The sequence below is a fragment of the Corvus cornix genome, chromosome 6 (genome assembly GCF_000738735.6).
Source record: "Corvus cornix cornix isolate S_Up_H32 chromosome 6, ASM73873v5, whole genome shotgun sequence".
In the NCBI taxonomy this organism is placed as follows: Eukaryota; Metazoa; Chordata; class Aves; order Passeriformes; family Corvidae; genus Corvus; species Corvus cornix.
This window is the reverse complement of record NC_046336.1, coordinates 20,910,183-20,928,480: the sequence shown is the minus strand read 5'-3', so window position 1 is coordinate 20,928,480 and position 18,298 is coordinate 20,910,183. Positions and strand designations below refer to the sequence as shown.

Sequence of the window (18,298 nt, the reverse complement as noted above, 5' to 3'; positions counted from 1 at the left end):
CCACAGTTCTTCCTTTCAGTGGGATGTAGGCTTTCCAAAACTTTTTAAATTACACTAAGCCAATATGCCCAAGAAGACCTAAAATAAGCTGTTAGGCTCACCACACACTTAGTGGGGACCTTCAAGCAAATGCCCCCAATATGCCAGGCTGGCCAGCAGGGCAATTGCACCATTCTTAGGGGGTGTGAAATTGCACCACATTTCTTCCTGTGTCAGGGCTGTGATGGGTGCACTAATGCTTCCTGGCCACAGCAGATAAAATAAAAGAATTCCTGCCCTTTGCTGTGCTTCTGTCAGCCTGACAGCATTTGGGGTTGGTGATCTCCATTGCTTCAGATTAGGAGGAAGGTGGCTGCATTTTTGTTCGTGTCAGCTGGAGGATGTATTGCTTCAGAGGGGTGCTACAGTGTGCTGCTGCAGGAATGGCTGCCTGTACCTCCCACTGCAGTACTGGTTTTCCTTGTGTTCCATTCCACCTTGAGCAAGGAAGAAGTTTGTAAAGCAAGAAATGGCACTGTTTGCAGTAGCCAATGGAACAGGTGGAGTTGGTGGATGATGGGTAGTTTTAATGGTCAGTTTGTAGAATACTTAATTATTGCAGCAGACTGTAGGTACCAGCTTTGTGGCTGTAGGTGTTAATTTAGCATACAGCTTTGCAGGCAACCTCTGAGGTGAAACATTTCCTTCCCACACATTCCACCACCAAACCTGGAAGGTTTGTTTTGTCTGTAATTTGCCTCCATCATGGTGGCATGAAATAAACTGATGGTTAGCAGGGAAAAAGACAGGGAATGAAATTCAGGTCAGAGGCTCTTGGAGATTCTTCACTGGTTTTTAGCAACTAAAGTAAATAGTTGATGGGAAAAGCAGATAATAATAAAGCAGAGTTGGCACAGGCCTTGTATATCCCACTAGCAGCATGGGAACGATGACTGGGGAGATGGAGAGATGTTTATCTTGCCAGCAAGAGGGGTTGTTATGCCCTGAGAAATGTGGACCACAAACAGGGGTCGCACATGAGATGGTATGTGTGTCATGTCAGAGCTTATTGAAGACTCTGACTGGGGCATGAGTGGTGCTTTGGCCTCTGTCAGTTGTTCTGTAGGCAGGTATCCTCCACTCTCCTCAGGCAGTCACGGTGCTGGCTCATTTGTTGGTGGCTGCATTGACACCGAGGCTTCCGGCTGAATCCACTGGGCTCTACTTGGCTCATTGCATTTTGCTGAGTAAGACCGGGAACAGTAAAGCTTTTAAAACAGCCTGAAGAGCAGGGGCTGCAGGAGCCTGTGTCTCGTGGGGAGGGGGCAGTGTATGTTGTGGGAGGGATGTCTCATGAAAGGGTTTACAAAATGCTGCTCTGAGTGCGGCAGCAAGTTCAGAAGGAGTTCCCTTCCCCAGATTCTGAGTTTATCTCAAGTTTGAAGCCAAGGACTACATCTGCAGCGGATGGCTGGGGTGCTTGCTCCTTCCCCTTCCTGAATGCACATGCATTTATATTTCATGTTGCTTTGCAATGCTGGCTTTGGCCAAACTGTAGGATCTTCTGCAGGCAAGAACCTAAGCAAATGGTGGCCATTCTCTTTGAGATAGTGAAAACTCCCAATATGGCTTTATCTGTGCCTTTGTAGGCAAAGAGTGGCATGTTAGGCTTGAACACACTTGGTCTGCTCACATAGTTAATTGCTACGGAGATCACTCTCACCTATAGCAGCGAGCCTGTGCTGATTCACTGATTTGACCTCCTTTGACTCTTGAAGTTCCTGGAAGGTTGCCGGTGGCTGTGAGAGCGCAAGCTCCCCACTTCCTGTTAATGTGCACATCGGTGTGCTGCTGTTTTGCTTTATATGGTGTACAGTAGGTAATACTCAGGGTATGTGTTCCTGTTGAAAACAAGTGGATAGGAATTCTCTTTCCCTTACCAGGTCCACCTGCTGGATAATCCAAAGAGAAATTTTGGACAAGTTGTTTACTGATAAACTGAAAAATATACATGTGATTAGAAAAGGCAGCTTTGTGTGACACCACACGCAACTGCAATGTCAAAGGTGTACACTATGACTTTTTTTGAAAGATTCCTCTCTTCTAGGTATTTTTAATAGCTTTTTTCCTTTTGCCACTGTTGTATACATATTAATAGCTGCCTTCAGTTAGATTATCTTTGCAAGGTAAGTACAAGATAATGGAATGCAGGAAAAGAGAATAAATTGCCTTGGCCCACTCTTCAGGGTGCTCATTGGAGATACAAATAGAATTACTTAAACCATCTTGACTTCTATTCCGTGGTGTTCATAGTCTGATTTCTGTGTTACTTGAACAGAAAAGTGGAAACTGTGCTAAGTTTATGTAGGTTGTTCCTTTGAATTTGTTTGTTTTGGTTTTCCAGTACAGTAATACCAAGGGGTTCACAGATACTAGTGTGTATAAAAGAGCTTGTGACCAATTGTGTGGACTTAACATTGTCTTTAAGATCCGTGTGTGTATATGTACTCTTTGGGGTAATATTACACTTTTACACGTGGAGTTGTTTGTTTCTGGGAAGTTGCAAGAGTGTGGGAAAAGGCTGTTACAAGGTGTTAATGTTAGTGGTTTTACTGGAGGAAAGGCTTTGTCAGAAGATATGTTTGCCAGCATTTCTTGAAAGAAATCTTGTATTTGTTTATTGTGTCATGTTGGCACTTGAATCTCCTCCTTCTGTCTCTAGCTGAAGGCAAGTGATGAGGATTTTGCCACTCTCTTGTTTCTCTAGCTTTCAGTGGCTGAGAAAAGTGGAGCTTTGCTCTTTCATCTTCACATGCTGGCTCCAGACATTTCTTAGCCTTGGTGACTTTGTGACTCTTGCACAGCAGAGATGCTGGAGGTGCTGTTTGGGTGTGGGAGCCCCTCTGCCCTCACACTTGGTACATCACGGCACTGGGGTCATTCTGCACTGAGAGGCTGGAAAACAGTCTCAGGCTTTCAGAAATGTTGCCTGCAATGGCAGTAGTATGCTGCTACAGATTTAATAATTGTAGCTGGTCTTTGAAACAGCAGTGTAGAAACACTGAAATGGAAATGTCGAAGGAGGGAGGGAGGAGTGTTTGGGAAGTGTCATTACATGCTTATTTTCTTTACATTTTTCCTTAGGCATCTGCTCTTAGCCCTTGTCAGAAAGGATATACTGAATCTATGGGGGCCTCTGGTCATTCCTAAGGCCTAGGATGGTTTTTATGTTTGTTTCTACTAATACTGCAGATAGGGAAGTGGTGTCAGTCTGAGACTTGCTGGTATCCCTGTTTAAGGTGGTGGCGTGGTATGGCAAGTGCTGTGAGAATGCTGAGACATCTCAGTTATTCTATAGTACAGTCTTGCTGGAAAAAATAAGAGAATATGGGGAAAAGCCTGTGGCTTGAGGTGCAGGATGAGGGAGCTAACTCTCTTTTGCTGGGAATGTTTCAGAGAGGAAGTTTAAATTTAACCAAGCAAAGAAAAGCATGAAGGAACCTGAAGGCTCAGACTAGTCTCGCACTACAAAATGTATTTGATGTAAATTCGATTTCTGTCTTGAAGCAGCTCAAATGGTATCTTAGCAGCTGGCACCAATTGACTATCTCCCGGAATTGGCATGATGACAGCAATCAAACTGAATTTATTGCTTTGAGTTTGATTCTTCTTCCGGACTCTTCCCATTCTCAGAAATGTAATCTAGGATGTGTTCCCACAGGAATGATGGTTGCAAGCCTCCTTTAATGGCAAGGACAGAGCATGGTCCTAGTGCAGGATGAAGACAGATGGACTGTAGTATTGAACAGCCAGATTGTATATTTCAGTTGAGAATGGGAATATTATGTGTTTGTAAAGGGAGGAACACTGTTTTTTTTCTTCATGACACAGATTCTTATCACGGAGCTGATTCACATCTAAGTGTTAGTTTTCTTGATGCTTCTTTTTACTGCTTTAGGAAAGAATCTCCCTTTTCACTGAAGTGGCTAAAATTTAGGCTGCTAAAAGTTATCCCCCCCTCCTTTTTCTTTTTCCTTTCTTAAGGCAGGTGTGCTAAATAAAGAGTGAGCTTTAGCCACAGGACCTCAGTATAGCTGCAGTTTGGTAAAGTAAGCCAGTAAATGTTGCAGTAAATGTAGTCCTTTGCACAGGGAACCATTTTGAAACAGTGCTGTGTTTCTAATGCTTGTTGAAGAAAGTATGTTAGAATTAAGTTTTTACACCTTGTTTTCTGGTAGGTGTGAAATTAATCACTTTCACTGATAAGTCTTGGTTTGATTTATGTCAATAATTTTTTTGTTCAGTATTTCAATTAGTTTTTAATGCTGACTTCTACTTCCTCTTGCCAGAAGAGGGAATGACCTGAAATAGGGGTGGTTTTTCTCACATTTGTTCCTAGAGCAATAAATGTCAGTGTTCCTTGGGCAGGTGGAGGGTATGGGATTCACAAAGGGCACTTCTCTTTCAACCTCCCTGGCCATTGATCCTTCGTGGAGCTTGCGGCAAAGCTGTGGCTGGAGAGCGTGTTCACATGGCAGCTCCCCATAGCTGAAACAGAACCCTCCTGTGCATCTCTTGGGAGCAGGAGTCAGTCAGGGCATCACAGCTCTGTCTGAAGTCAGGAGGATCTCGTGCTGTGCTGCCAGTGCAGGGTGGCAGTGTTGGCACCTGACACCTAACCAGCTCCTCCTGCTCTCTGGCTCGGGTTTGGCCCTCACCCCGCCTGCTTGGGACTGATCTCCTTTTTGGGTTTGTGTCATTCTTCAGGCTCTGCCTCTCACAAGCATACCTCAGCTCCGTGCAGACAGGTCTCCCTGCACTTCCCTGGCAGCCCCTTTTCCTCAAACAGCTTCCTAACAAGCTGATTAAGCACAGTGACCTTTTTCTTCATCTTTTTGTTGTTGTTGTTATGTAAATGTTCTCACTTGGCAGCTCTAGACTACTGGGATGTGTAGGTATCCTGTACCCTGTGTCTGAAAATGTTCTCCAGGTCTTGGGTACCCTTGGAGGAGAAAGACCTGGTGAGGAAAAACGTCCTGCAAAGCAGCCATGCATGTAGTGGCTAGAGTAGAAAACTGGGAACTATTTCCCTGGGGAAAAATGGATCCCAGAAATTTGGTCTCACGTTATTCATCCATCTCTGCCACTACATCGTTGGGATATCAGACTGAACTGGCCAGACAATAAAATTATTTTCTTAGCAAAGAGTAGGAAGTGTGCATCAGTATAAAACCAGTCATATTCCACTCTCTGCTGGAGATGGCCAGGTGTTTGTGAAGTAAAGCTGTCTGCATTTTGGGTTTTATTTCTGTTGGGTACACCTTTCTTTAGCATCAAGTTATCCTGAGTATCTGCTGAAGTTTGATGTATTGTGGACAATCAGGACAAACTGTAATAGTTTTGGTCTGCTGTCTTCTGTACTCAGGCAGGGTTGTTGTTTTAACCTTCTCAGCTAGAGTTTCTTACAGCAGTGGGTTTACCAATTGTGCGCAGCCATTTCTGTCCATCCATTGTGCATGAAGAGTCCTCCCCTAGTGAGCGGACTGCATGTTTGTATAAAATGGAGCAGTTTCATTTTTTTAGGTCCTTGACTGTTACAAGTGATGCTAACACAGTCATTCTTGTTTTCTATTTGAGTAAATCCCTGGCCAAATCAAAACCCATCCCAAAGAAATCCCAGTTCTCTTAAAAGGCATTTTCTCATCAGGTATGTTCTAAGGAAACCCAGCTGTAACATCACTAGAATGACAGGGCCATATTTACAGAGCAGTAATGTTAAAGATACTTGGGTTAAATGTAGGTTTACATCCTAAACAGAGATAAAAAAATCGTATCATATAAAGGACTGATAAATAGATACTCACACCTTAGTTTGTGTACCAAACATAAGTAAGTTTTCTCTTGTTTTTAAGTACCATCTTCTTAAGCATTTACGTTTTAAATTTAGCTGCAAAAGAGATACATAGAGTGCACTTTCCTGTCTTTGTAGATACTCATTGCTTCAGACTGCAGATAGAATAATTTTCCAAACAGCAAGATTTTTTTTTTTTTTTGGCTGGAAAACAGTAAATGAATATTAGATGAGTGTTTGTAATATCCTGTACTTAAGTTTTAAGCATCAGCTATTGTTCAGGGCTAGACAGCTCTGTAACATAGCAGGAAAAGAGCTTAATGAAATCCAATATTTGGAAGCAGGAGGTAGATGAATTCAGACTTGGAACAGCAGTGCCGAATTTTAACAGGAAGGATAGCTAACATTTGGAGTAATTTCTGTGGGTGTATGACTTTATTTATCACTTGAAATCCTGCATTTGAACCCTTATGTTATCTAAAGGATATACTTTGTTTTAGGCAAGTTATGGAAATTACTGGTTGAATTTCACGGTTTTGTGAAAGGTGGGAAATAGGCCCAATGTCCCAGGCCTAGAATGCTGTAAGGTAGGTCAGATGTGTTGTTGTGTTCCTGTTAGCTATGAGGTGTTCTTCCACTGTGCATCAAGAATGCACAAATGACTTGAAGAAATAAGTTTTATCTTTAGGGCAGAGGGAAGAGAAATTATTTCTTTGCAAGCTCTTGGTAAGTAAGGGATCTTTTAATTGTTATTTTAATATAGTTAAGACTACTTTGCATTTTAAAGTACAGAGAGACCCTGTATGAGAGAGGCATTAAAGCGAACTCATTCGCTGCTCTGCTGGACTCAAAAAGTTTCGGATGTTTTGTCTCCTACTGGGAATAACCTTTGTTAGACCAGAGTAAGGTAGAAAATTGAGATTCTGTTTTTATTCGTTATGCATTTAGGTACCAGGTTGTTCCCCACAAGTACCAAATTGACTCTGGTGCTGATTTGATGAGAGTTAAATGTCTACACCATGCCAAAGACCACCAGATGATGAAGACCATTGGGGATGGGGTGGGGGAGCATTTATCAAGTCACTGGTTAGGCTGTGTCCTGATGCTGCCTGGAAGAGGACAGGTGATCCTGCAGGAATGGGAGCTGTGATCCTCTAGGACCTGCGGCAGGAAACCCGCCCAGCCTGACCTTTCACTGCTCTAAGTTGTGGTGGCTGACTACTGCGGGCTGGTGCTCCCGGGGCTGGAGTGTTCTTTTTCTCTGTGAGTTGTGCTTGAGTTGGCCTGTTTTGTTGTCCTGGAGACAGAAGAGTGTGGTATGCTTTCCCCCCAACCAGAAATAGTTTCCTGTACCTTGTGACTGGAGTGCTGTACTCCTCCTCTGGTCTCCGGCCAGGCTGTGTGGTGCTGGAGGGATGGGGTGTGGGGTGGTGACCTCTTGTCACAAGTTCTGGTGTGGCTGCTGCCCATGAACACTAGCTGCCCTGCCAGCTCCCCTCCCTCTGCACGATGGTGTAGGATTTCAGGGGAGCAATTGCTCTTGATTTACATCTCCCATGGCATTTTGATGGTTATGTCATTTTGTTTGAGCCTTGCTCGTGTCAGCTGTCTGTTCTGACTGTCAGGACTTGGTGGCTGAGTAGCACGTGGTGAGCTCTTGCCTCTTCTTCCCCCTTTGCTCAGCTGTTTTTGCTGTCTGCTTCTCTGTGTCCTTGTACTTGGGAACAGATTCTCAGCAAGTATAACTGTGCACAAGGGCAATGTGATCTGGGTGGATGAAGGATCCCCTTCTGCAGGAGTTCCAAGTAGAGCTGGGAGGGAAAGTGGGGAACTTGCAAGACCCAAGCATGCAAGCAGGCTGTGGATAGTTTATCTTAAACTGTTGTCCTGCTGTGAGAATCTGTCCTGCGTGCAAAGTGTGCAGCACTGTCTGTTACCTTGCAACTGTGTTTTGCAATACTTCATTTGTGAGATGTGCTGCTAAAAGGGAAGCCAAGACACCCCCACCCCTCTCTACCAATGCAGGTGAGAAAGTGCTTGCACTGCACCAAGGCCTCAGGAGCATGGAAGCTCTCCAGGCTTTCTTGCTGCCTGGTATTTTATTGGAGAGTGGTTCTGGCATAGAACTCTAAAATATATGCAACAACAACAATAATTTCCAGGACTGAAAAGGAAGGAGAGATGAAAGGAGTAATTTACCTTCCCCCATCCCTGAACAGTAGCAGATGAGGATGTAAGCACATCTCAGCCGTATAAAGTATTAACTGGGACATTTTCAATAGTTCAGCAGTGGAATCGTGCAATGCCCTGAGCTTCTATTCCCAGCCTGGGAGAGGAAAGTGTTCTGTGCTGTGATTTGGCTCAGTCTCTGTCTTCTGCTCATGGGGAAGAGAACAGTTGCCCAAAGCCTCCTTTTCAGAGAGAAGGGAAGATGATGCAGAGACCAAGGAGCTGAACAGGCAGTTTTCAGGCAGAGTAGTGCAGTGCGGCTTTGTTGAAGTGGGTCTCTAGTGGAGTTCCTATGAATCAAAGGGTGCTGCATTCCTACCAGTGATCTGCTGAGTAGTCCAACCAGCCAAGGGTCCTGCTTACTCCTGTGGAGGTCTGTGTGTCACAGGGGTACAGAGTCACACCTGTGCTAGAGAGGAAATGTCAAGAGTGGGCAGGGACTGCTAATTCCTCTTGCTATGTTCTTTTGATGGGAACAGGGAGTCCAAGCACTGGAAGTTCTTACTTGTCTCGTTCTAGGCATCTGCATCCACAAAAGTCTAGACTTCAGCAGCTGCCAGGGCTGCCTAAAAGATTTTGTCTCCCTCAGTTCCTTTCAGTCAATCTGTGCTTGTCCAGTGTGAGCATTTCACAGGAGAAGATGGGGGTGTTGTAGTGTAAATTCAGGAGTCAACCATTGCTGTAGTGAAAAGTCTCAGTGGCTAAAAAGCCCCCTGCTTCTTGACTGAGAAAGGCAGAATTGCTCCAACTCCTTCTCCTTTCTTTGAACTCGCACATGGGAAGAGAAACCATTTTTTACTCTCCTTGATATTTTTCTTTAATCCAGATGAATGTCGTGCATGAACTGATGTTGCCTTTGGGCTGGAATAAGCATACTTAGCATTTGGGCAGAACTTCTTGCCTGGAGATTTCTAAGTGCGTGATCAGCATTTCACCAGCGAGTCTGTCCATGGGTACTGAAGTATGGTTACCTTTACAGTTCACTGAAGCTGGCAGAGTTCCCTACTTCGTGTGATGGCTGTGCACTAGCAGGAACTGTATATTTCTCTGTCCTACTCTGCCCATCTTTCACGGTGTTTCTTTTGGAGTGGAAGCAGTTCCTTTTCCCATTTCATGTGTGTTATTTCTTCTGAGACTTTCCCTCCAACTCTCCAGCCTTGGAGAAGGGGTAACTCTCAGAAGGGATCTCACTGGAAGTGGCTTTGCATATTTGGGAAGCTGATGGAAGAGCTGTGCTTTTCATTCTGCAGCTACTCACTTTGAATCAAAGGATGTAATACCAGTTTAGTGCTGGCTCTGTAGTGGGAGCAGCAGTCCTTGTGCAGCCTCAGCTGCATAGCCCTCGCCTGAAATGCCTGTGAAGTTTTGGGAGACAGTTGTGTTCCAGCAGTTCCCAGCCTTCAGGATGTCTGCCGGGTCACTGTGTTCCTCTCCCTGTTGAATATGAACAAGAGCTTAATTCAGAGTTGTGGTGCTTAACACCTTGTTTCTTATTTTCTTTCAGATCACCAGAAACTGGAACGTGAAGCTCGAATTTGCCGACTTCTAAAGCATCCAAATATTGGTAAACTTCCTTGGGCTCAGAGGGATGGGGGTGAGACAGGAGTAGCAACGTGTCTCAGCTAGCACACTGTAAGAGAACAGATGTATTCTGAATGTTCACAACAGCTCATTGAAGTTGCCTGTTGAAATCACCTCAACAGTTTATCTCTCTGACAAATTCCGCATCCAGCCCTGTCCCATTCCTTAGCATCCTGACCCAGACGCTCACCTAAGAGTGCCGTGTTCCCGCCTGCTCACCCCTGCAGAGCTGTTCCTGCTCCTTGGGTGATGCATGACTCTTGTCTGCTCGTCTGACATTCTGCAGTAGGGGTGAGGTGTTGTGTTTGTCTTCCCCACATCCATCTTCTGTTTGTTCTCCTTGGCCCTTAGTGACATGTCAGTTTAAATGCTGTATTCAGAGATGTGCCCAAAATTGAAGGAGGGTGAGCTAATACTTCAGCTCTTCTCATTGCAGTGGCCACTTACTTTAAAAACAAGAGACCAAAACAAATTGCCCATATTTAAGGAAAAGACTACTGGAGTGAAGGGAATAGTTTGTCTAGAAATACAGAAAGAACCAAAATTAGGAACTACATAAAAAACCCTACCTTATTTACTGAAATGTAGAGACAGGGCATGGACTTTTATCTAGTTCCAAAGCACCATGGAAGCTTGGACCATTAATAATCCCCTTTTTAGCTTTTTTAAATAAATAAAGCCTCTAGGATCCTAGCTACAATCTGATTTGAGCTAATTTATTTAAGAAGACATTAAGAAATTCTAAACTGGCACTTTTAACCAAACCACAGTTAAATATCCATGGCTGAGAAGACTATGATGTATTACCTTGTCTTACTTTTGCATAACTCAGTCAGTGAAGATAATACTTTAAGGGCACCTCTCTGGTCTCCTGACTTCTGGCTTTGTAGTCACTTATTCCTGTCCTGTGAAGGCCTGGAAGAGGAAAGGCCTTAGAGCATACCCCATGGACTGGCATTTGTACTCTAGTCCATACGTGACAAACAAGCAATTTCCGCAAGCTCAGGACCTCACATAATGCAAAGTTCTTCAGCAGCATCTTTTAATCAGAAAGAGCTTTCTTGCATGTGAGTGTAGTTGTGGTGTAGGTATGGCTTGAGGAGAGGAGCAGGGGCCACCTTCTGCAGTAATTTGCACCGATGAATATATTAGCTAGTAAATTTATTGCTTGGCAGTATTCAAAATGACTGAAACTCTAGTTATGGCACTTCATTTGCGCTGTAAGACTTGCTATATTTAGTAGAGTAGGTTATGTCACGTTACATTTTGACCTTAACTTCACTTCCATCATCTCTCCTTTTTATAATTCCTTACATCTTTTCTTTCCAGACCTCTCACAGAGTAAATCTTATACACAAGAGGGAAACCACTCTTATAAGTAAACAGCATAGAAGAGAGAAATGTATTACATTCCCGGTTCAATTCTACAGTTGTAATGAGTGGGAGGGCTTGTCTCCTGTTCTATTGTGGTTTGGAAAAGACAGTTTTGGGGAATGTCAGGGGTCCTTGCATTTTTTACAGAGAATTTCTTGTCTCCCAAGAAAGAACAGTTTTTCTTTTAAGAAAAGGAACTAGTCATTGTAAATTCAGTGAGTCCTTACAAATAAAAATAAGGGTATTAATTTTTATGCCTACAACACAGAATCAAAGTGTGTTGAATAAGACCTCAAGAAGTTATATGGTTCATTCAGCAGTCCTGTGAAAATCTTTTATACCTGGTTCCAGGCATGTTTGTACTTAAAAACCTTTTATTCTTTCACAGCCCCTGGTGGCTGTCTTTCAAATGTTTCATTTTTCTGTCAGTTAAACATTAAAAATATAATTTGCCTTTCTCTTAGCTTGTTGTTTCTAATTCTATCTGGAGTATCTGTGGAAAGTAGTTTTTCTTTCTTGTAACAATCTTTTACATATTTGAAGACTGTTATCATGTCTCTTTTTAGTCTTTTTCTTCAGACTAAACAAACCCAGTTCTTTCAATCTTTTCTCATATGTCATGTTTTCTAGACCTCCAGACTTTTTTTTTTTCTTTCCCCCCTCCTCTTTTTCTGGACTCTCTCCAGTTGCTTCATATCTTTCTAGAAATGTGATGCCCAAAACTGGACATAAGATTCTGACTGAGGTCATGTCAGTGCTGTCCAGAGGAGAAAGAATTGCTTCACCTGTCCCACCAAAGATGTTTGTTTTGTACATCAACCTTTGAAGCTTTTCATTTTATTGTTGATGTATATTTGTTTTCTGACACATTATTGCTCCAGACTACTTTCTGCACAACTTCTGGCAAGCAAATAATTTTTCCATCTTGTATAGATGGATTCCTATTGAAGTGTGTATTACCTTTGTCTTTATTTAAAAAGACAGAAAGAAATCCTGTCTGTGGGTTCCCCCCTCCAGATTTGTCAAAACCATTTTGATTTATCTGCTGATAGTGTAGAAGGGTTACAGCTCCCACAGTAATGTGGCCTTTAATAACAATGCCATATATTGCATCGTGTAGATAACTAATAACACTGTTGAATACTGTTGGACTCCAGTCAAACTCCTGAAGATATCACTTGATACATCGTTCCTGTTTGACAGTGATCAATTTTGAGTAGTTTTTCAATGAGTTGTATACACTGTTGTCAGCTAGTTTTGAATACACATTTTTTCTTAATTGCTTGTGGAAAGAGCATGTAAGATGCTGTCAGAAGGCTTGCTGAAGTCCAGATGCTACATGCATTGCTGCTTCCGTGTTCCTTGGACTTGTTATGTTGTCATAGAAGGGAAACATGTTGTTCTAACATAGTGGTATTTTTTTCCTCGAAATGTGTATTAGCAGTTAGTAATCACCTAGTTACTGGCATTCCATGTTGTAAACTCTTCTGGGTGAGTACTTGGTGTGTTGCCTCAGTGTGAGCTATGTGAGTAACACTGCACAAACCATAAAGAATTCTGCAGATTTTGCATTTGCTTTCCATCTCAAGTTTTGTTATTACTGGTTTTGTTGCAAACTGTGTTGCAGCAAATCCCATTCTCCTACAGGGACCTGAGCCTGTAGCAAGTCTGGGGCAGAGGACCTAAAGTTAGGACTTTTTGAGGCAGGCTGCTTTTCTCTCTTGCCTGTACACAGGATATAAAACAAGCCTGTTGTTGAATTTGTGGTTCTTATGCTTTTACTGCAGGACAGTTGATTCTGGACTGCAACACACTGACCATAACACTGCTACTCTGATAAAATAAAGATTTCTCTAGATACAAAGTAATAGTGATATTTCCATTTGCCGTTGCTTTTTGTGAAATGACTGATTTCTGGGTTAACCTAACATGCGTTCATCAAATCTCAGCCCTAATTACAGGCTTTGGCTCTGTAGTTGGGTGTTTGGCTTGTCCTTAGATGCACATTATGGCCAAGGTAATCACAGTGGAGTAATCCTTCTAAAAGCTTGGTGTTGCAATATGGGGGTTTTTTGTCTGGACAAAAGAAAGTTGACTTGAGGCAATTTTCTTCTGATTTCTGACTCATGGTATGCATGATATGGAATGTGTCATTATAGCTGGTCGGACTTCAGTAGAGGAAGGACTTCTTTCCCTAAATTTTGATTTGTTCTTTTTCCTTCTGACAGCTTCTAGAGAGCTTTGTATTCTGGCCCAGAGAGCCATTTGCCAGCCATGATCATCAAATACAGCAGAATTGGACAGAGATCAATCAGTGATCTGTTCTTTTCAAAAATGCACCCATTACTGAGGATATGGGTGTGTTAGAGGCAGAAGACAACATCATTAAAACCCCACTGTCCATAAGGAGATAAAGTGCTTGTGGAAGTTGGCAGGAGTCATGGCTCTGTGGGAAATCCCACTTCTAGAACAACTTAGTGTTACAGTGATTCACTTATGTATAGATCTTGTGACATTAGACATGGATGTATTTGTGAACATGTAGAAGAGAATGATACAGCTGTCTTTTCCCTTAATCCCCATTTTTCTAGAAAGAGGCAGATTTCTATATGAACACTCACAGCCCTGATCCTTCATTTGCAGAAGCTTTGCTGATTGTGCCACTGGAACTTGTGCAATTCCTAAGATCAGAGTTAAACTTACAATGTCTTGAATATCAACTCTTGCTTACTGGAACAGCTCTTTTGGTCTTCTGCTTAGTTGAAAACTTCAGTTTAGTCAGTCTGTGAATTTGAAGTCATGTAGTTCATCCACTACAGAGACTGTCTTGTGAAAAATTCATGGTTTTCCCATGCTTCCTGCTACCCATCAAATGCTTAGAGCAGTGACAGAACTGGGAACCCTAGAATCTTCCTGCAGGTTTGTTCAGTGAAGATATAAGTTCAGAAAAGTGTTGAACATGACCTTTTCTGTCTTAGGACTCCCAAAGCAGTAATGATGCAAAATTTGATGAAAATCATCATTCATAGTTTTGAAAACTCTTTTCTAGCATTCTTGTGTTCTTCTACAAAGGTAGTGTTGTGACTTGTTCAGTGTACAGAGCAGAAGTCTGCTGTGTGTGTGGATTTTGTCCACTGTGTTGTTAGGTGTTGTTCTTCTCCTAAATTTTCTTTGTTATGGCCATCTAAGTATGTGCCTCTTCTCTGGATTTGTCACCAGTTGATCTGTACTCTTTCTTAGATATTTTTAACCCAGCTGTACAAAAGTAGTTCTTGAATATCTTTTGTTCATAGCTGAAACTGAGCACTTCTGATTGGTCATTGTGTCCCAGCTCATAGCAGCCCATTGCTCTGAAGAACTGCATGCACGTAAGTCTAGAATAATAAAAATACGTATTTTAAGAGAGGTTGGTAGTAGCCCAATAGCCAGAGCCAAATTCTGTTTCTGATTTCTGCCTTTGTATCATCTGCTGAACAGCTTCAGAGTTAATTTCTTTGAGGGAATTTATAGCAGTGGTGAAATGCTGTCCTCAGCATCTATCAGAATTATTGCTTTTTCAGGTTTTTCCTACTTCAGACTTCTTCTCCAAAATACACTTGCACCTGAATTCTTTTTACTTTAAGTTCTATCCATTGGCTTTTGTCAGCATAAACCACAATTTTGGACATGTCCATATTTAAAGTGGGGAGAAAATGGTATAGAAATCTCCTGTGAATTAGAAGAATTTCTTTTGACCCAGTTGAGTTTTATTTCCTTTCACAAGTTGTCTGTCCTCCTAGTACCTCTGAGTTGTGGGAGTGATTTTGATGGATGTGTGTAAGAAAAGGGCTCCAGTGTGCCCTTAAATGATGGTTACAATTGAGGTGTGAAGTGGTGCAAAGACAGAAAGAAGGATGCTGTGCTTTTGTGTGCAGCCCAGCTGGAGAATCCCACCACGCTCATAATGAACCTATGTGGGAAACGGGGTGCATGGACCATGTCTGCAGACTTAATACTGGATTTGTTGTCTTGATGGTATCAGCCACAACTTCAGGTTCACTCATTTCTCATTCTAAGATACTAGTTTTGATAACAAAGCCTTCAGTTTTTCCCCCCTGCTGCCATTTGGAATGTTTTCCTATCACCTTTCCCTTAACAAGAGATTTGAATTGCTTCCTTAGTGAACAAGAAAAAAACGTAGGCTGTGTTTTGCTGTAAACAGCAGATTTCCTTGTTTTCATTTGGCTGCAGGCATCCAGACTGCCTTTGCAATTGGGACAGAAAGGATGTGATGTGCAAAGAATAGTTAAAATGCTGGGGATTCTCCAGTGTTTTGGCCATGATTGCTGCCCTATGGATACTCAGTGGTTTCCAAGTGGGAGGCTCCCATGCATGGCCAGCTGTTTAAATCTGCTGCCCTGTGATTTCTATTGCTGGGACACTGCTTCTGGTGCAGAGAGGGGATGGTATGGGGAAGGTGGAGTAGGAGTAAAAGAGACCTTGTAGTAAGAGTTATGCTTTGGGACTTTCTCAGTTACGGAGCAGCTTTTCCTTGGAAGTGTCATGGGGCTGTCTGAGAGGACAGCAAGTTGCTGAGCTTCCTAAGAGGTCAAACAATAATGTGCTTGGATTTATGCCTTTAACCTGCTCTCCTTCTACCTTGCCAAAAGAAAAAAACTCACCAACAAACACTCAAAAATCCCTCAAACAGACTTATCAGCTGAAGTGAGTTCCTGCTAGAAAGTTTGAGCCTTTGAGCTGCAAGTTACTGTTTATTATTTCCAGTCTCGGCACTATTAGAGATTTAGGTGAGTGCCCGTGCATGTCTGCCTGATAGAATGCTCCCCAAAACCCCAGGCAGTCCACCTTTTCATTTCTCATTCTGGTTTTCACAGTTAATTCTTTCACTATTATTTACCTCTTCATGTTTTCTTCTTTTACTGCCGCCTCTTCCTATAGCTTTTCCTATAGTTTTAAGAGAAGCATTTCTCCATAATCCATCTCAATTTGGAAGTGGAGTAATAATAGCATTTTTTTCCTTGCCAGGGGATATATTTATTCTGTACGTCTCTCTTGTCTGTACTAGAGACATATTTGCATTCTGTTATTCATCTATTTAGCTGTGAGATTTATCTGTATGCAAGCAATCCCTTAAAAAAATAAACGGTGGGATGAGGGCCAGATTCTCAGCACTCACAGGTACTGCACAAATCAGAGGAGGACTCTGCTACTTCCTCCCTTCCCCCCCACAATGAGGAATGGAGGGAGCCTCCTTTGGGTTCCCTCTGCCAGAGGCCTGATCGGAGCAGGGAGCGGCTGCACGCTGGTGAAATCCTGCAGGGGACAGCCGCCCTTTGGAACAGAGCCTGTGTCTGAGCCAAGGGGTCATGGCTGTCCTGGGCAATGCGAGGCAGGAGTTGAGAACATCAGCTTCACACAGCAAGGTTTGGGGATGACAGGCAGAACACCTGCCTGCATGGATTCATCCCTGATGGCAGAAATGTCAAGATGCAGAGGATTGCATGAGAGATCTAAAATTTGTCATGGCCACTATCTGTATTTTATTAATTTTAATAAAGTGGGTGTTCTCTGCATATTTTCTTTGAGACACCAGTGAAGTTGGCTTGTTATGATTTTGGGTGTTTTCAGAAAGAGCTCTCATATAATACTAGTGGCTATCAGAAGTACTTTGCTTATCTGCTATGTGGCTAATAGGAAATTATTAATAACAATTCTGGATGGTCATGATTGCACTGTTATCAGGAAAGCAGGAAATATTCCTGTGAATGCACTCTTTTGGCTCATCTAATGTTTAAGTAGGGCATTCTAAATGTTATGTATCATGTGCTGAACTTCAGCTTTTCAATACAGACATTATAAAATCAAAGGAAAAATAACATTTACTTGGCACTGAAATGTTTTTTAAAAATACTTTGTGGGATTTTTTTCTTTTTGCTTTTGCTTTTTACCTCTACAGAAAGACAGATTTTGTAACAGGAAAGGTACTGTTTTCCCTGCAGCTCCTTTCTAGGCTGTGAATTTCTGTGCATAAGGGAATTTCCCAACTGGGCACTGCCTTAGCCTCATTTTTTAGGGCTGCAGAGTTAAAAAGGTTACAGTGAGAACAATGGGGGGGGGGGGGGGCAGGAAACCCACCTCTGTGCTTGTGTGCCTTTTCATACTTCCTTAGCACTGTTCCTTGTCTTTGTTTGCAGAGCCTGCAGCAGCTTGGTTCTGTCTGAACCTGAGCAGAGTATTAACAAATCCTCCTTCTCTTCCATTTCCCAAAGCTTTGGAACTGCAGTTGGTGTGAAATGCTGTGGGTTCGGGAAGTTTACAGCAAGCTGGTATATGTCCAGCATACTGTGACCTTGGTGTGTCAGATTTGGGAGAGGAGGCAAGGAGAGCACGTTTCTGAGGGGCTGGTGAACAGCAGCCTGCTATGTCCTGTTAGCTAACTGTCCTGCTGCTGCTGGCTACTGCTCTGACAAAGCTGGTCATTAGCTGCTGGGACAGATGATTTCTAGTGGATTATTTGAATTACACAATTTAATGCTTTTTAATAGCAAATTTTTAATTAAAAGGAGAGTCCTTTTGGAAGCAGCCTGAGCAGCTGCAGCTGAATTCTGCGTGTTTAATGTAATTAGAGAAACAGCTGGGGTGGGAGCTGAGCACCCAGCTCACAGGCAGTCACAGGTTGGTGGTGGCTCCTCACAGGACAGACATCCTGAGTGATGTGAACCATGCAGGAAGCGTCCTGGCACACAGCCAGGCTTGGAGATGGTGGGACAGTTCCCGTCTTGGCTGCCCAGGCTGGTGAGCAGCTGGGGAAGCAGGGAGTGGGTGGGAGCCATCTGCGTCAGTTCACTTGTCACTCGTGCTGCTATGGACGGTAGTGCTCAGTTTGCAGTCTGTGGGGCCGTGTGTATTTGTATCTATAGTTTCAGCACCTCCTGGCACGTTGGATAATATCAGTGGAAGAGGACATCAGGTAGGTTTTACCCCCCAATTTTATTTTGCATCTTCTGGTATGCAGAGTCTCTTAAAATACACCCTTGCAGTATCTCTTACCATCTCCATTTCTCCGTGATCCAGGCAAATGTCTGATGTCTGGTTGAAAAGTGCTGAGAAGTGAAGCTGGGGTTGTTTCTAATGAGTGGCTGATGTTTAAATAACATGGTTCAGACTAGAAGATCCCAGAGCACTTTTGAGTTTGCACTACTAAGGCTGCATGGAAGAGTTCCTGTGTTGCAGTCACCGTGACCCAGGAGACAACCATAAACCTCTGTTGCCTTGTGTTGGCTC

At 42.9% G+C, this 18,298-nt stretch overlaps 1 protein-coding gene across 15 annotated transcripts in view; it reads left to right on the top strand.

Annotated features, from left to right (window-relative positions):
* CAMK2G (calcium/calmodulin dependent protein kinase II gamma) overlaps positions 1–18,298 on the top strand; it is a 119,811-nt gene that overhangs the window by 44,329 nt on the left and 57,184 nt on the right. For all 15 annotated transcript variants that reach the window (XM_039554458.1, XM_039554446.1, XM_039554449.1 and 12 more), the window contains exon 3: positions 9,564–9,623. In XM_039554458.1, coding sequence (XP_039410392.1) covers positions 9,564–9,623 — 60 coding nt within the window. The remainder of the gene's footprint in view (positions 1–9,563; positions 9,624–18,298) is intronic.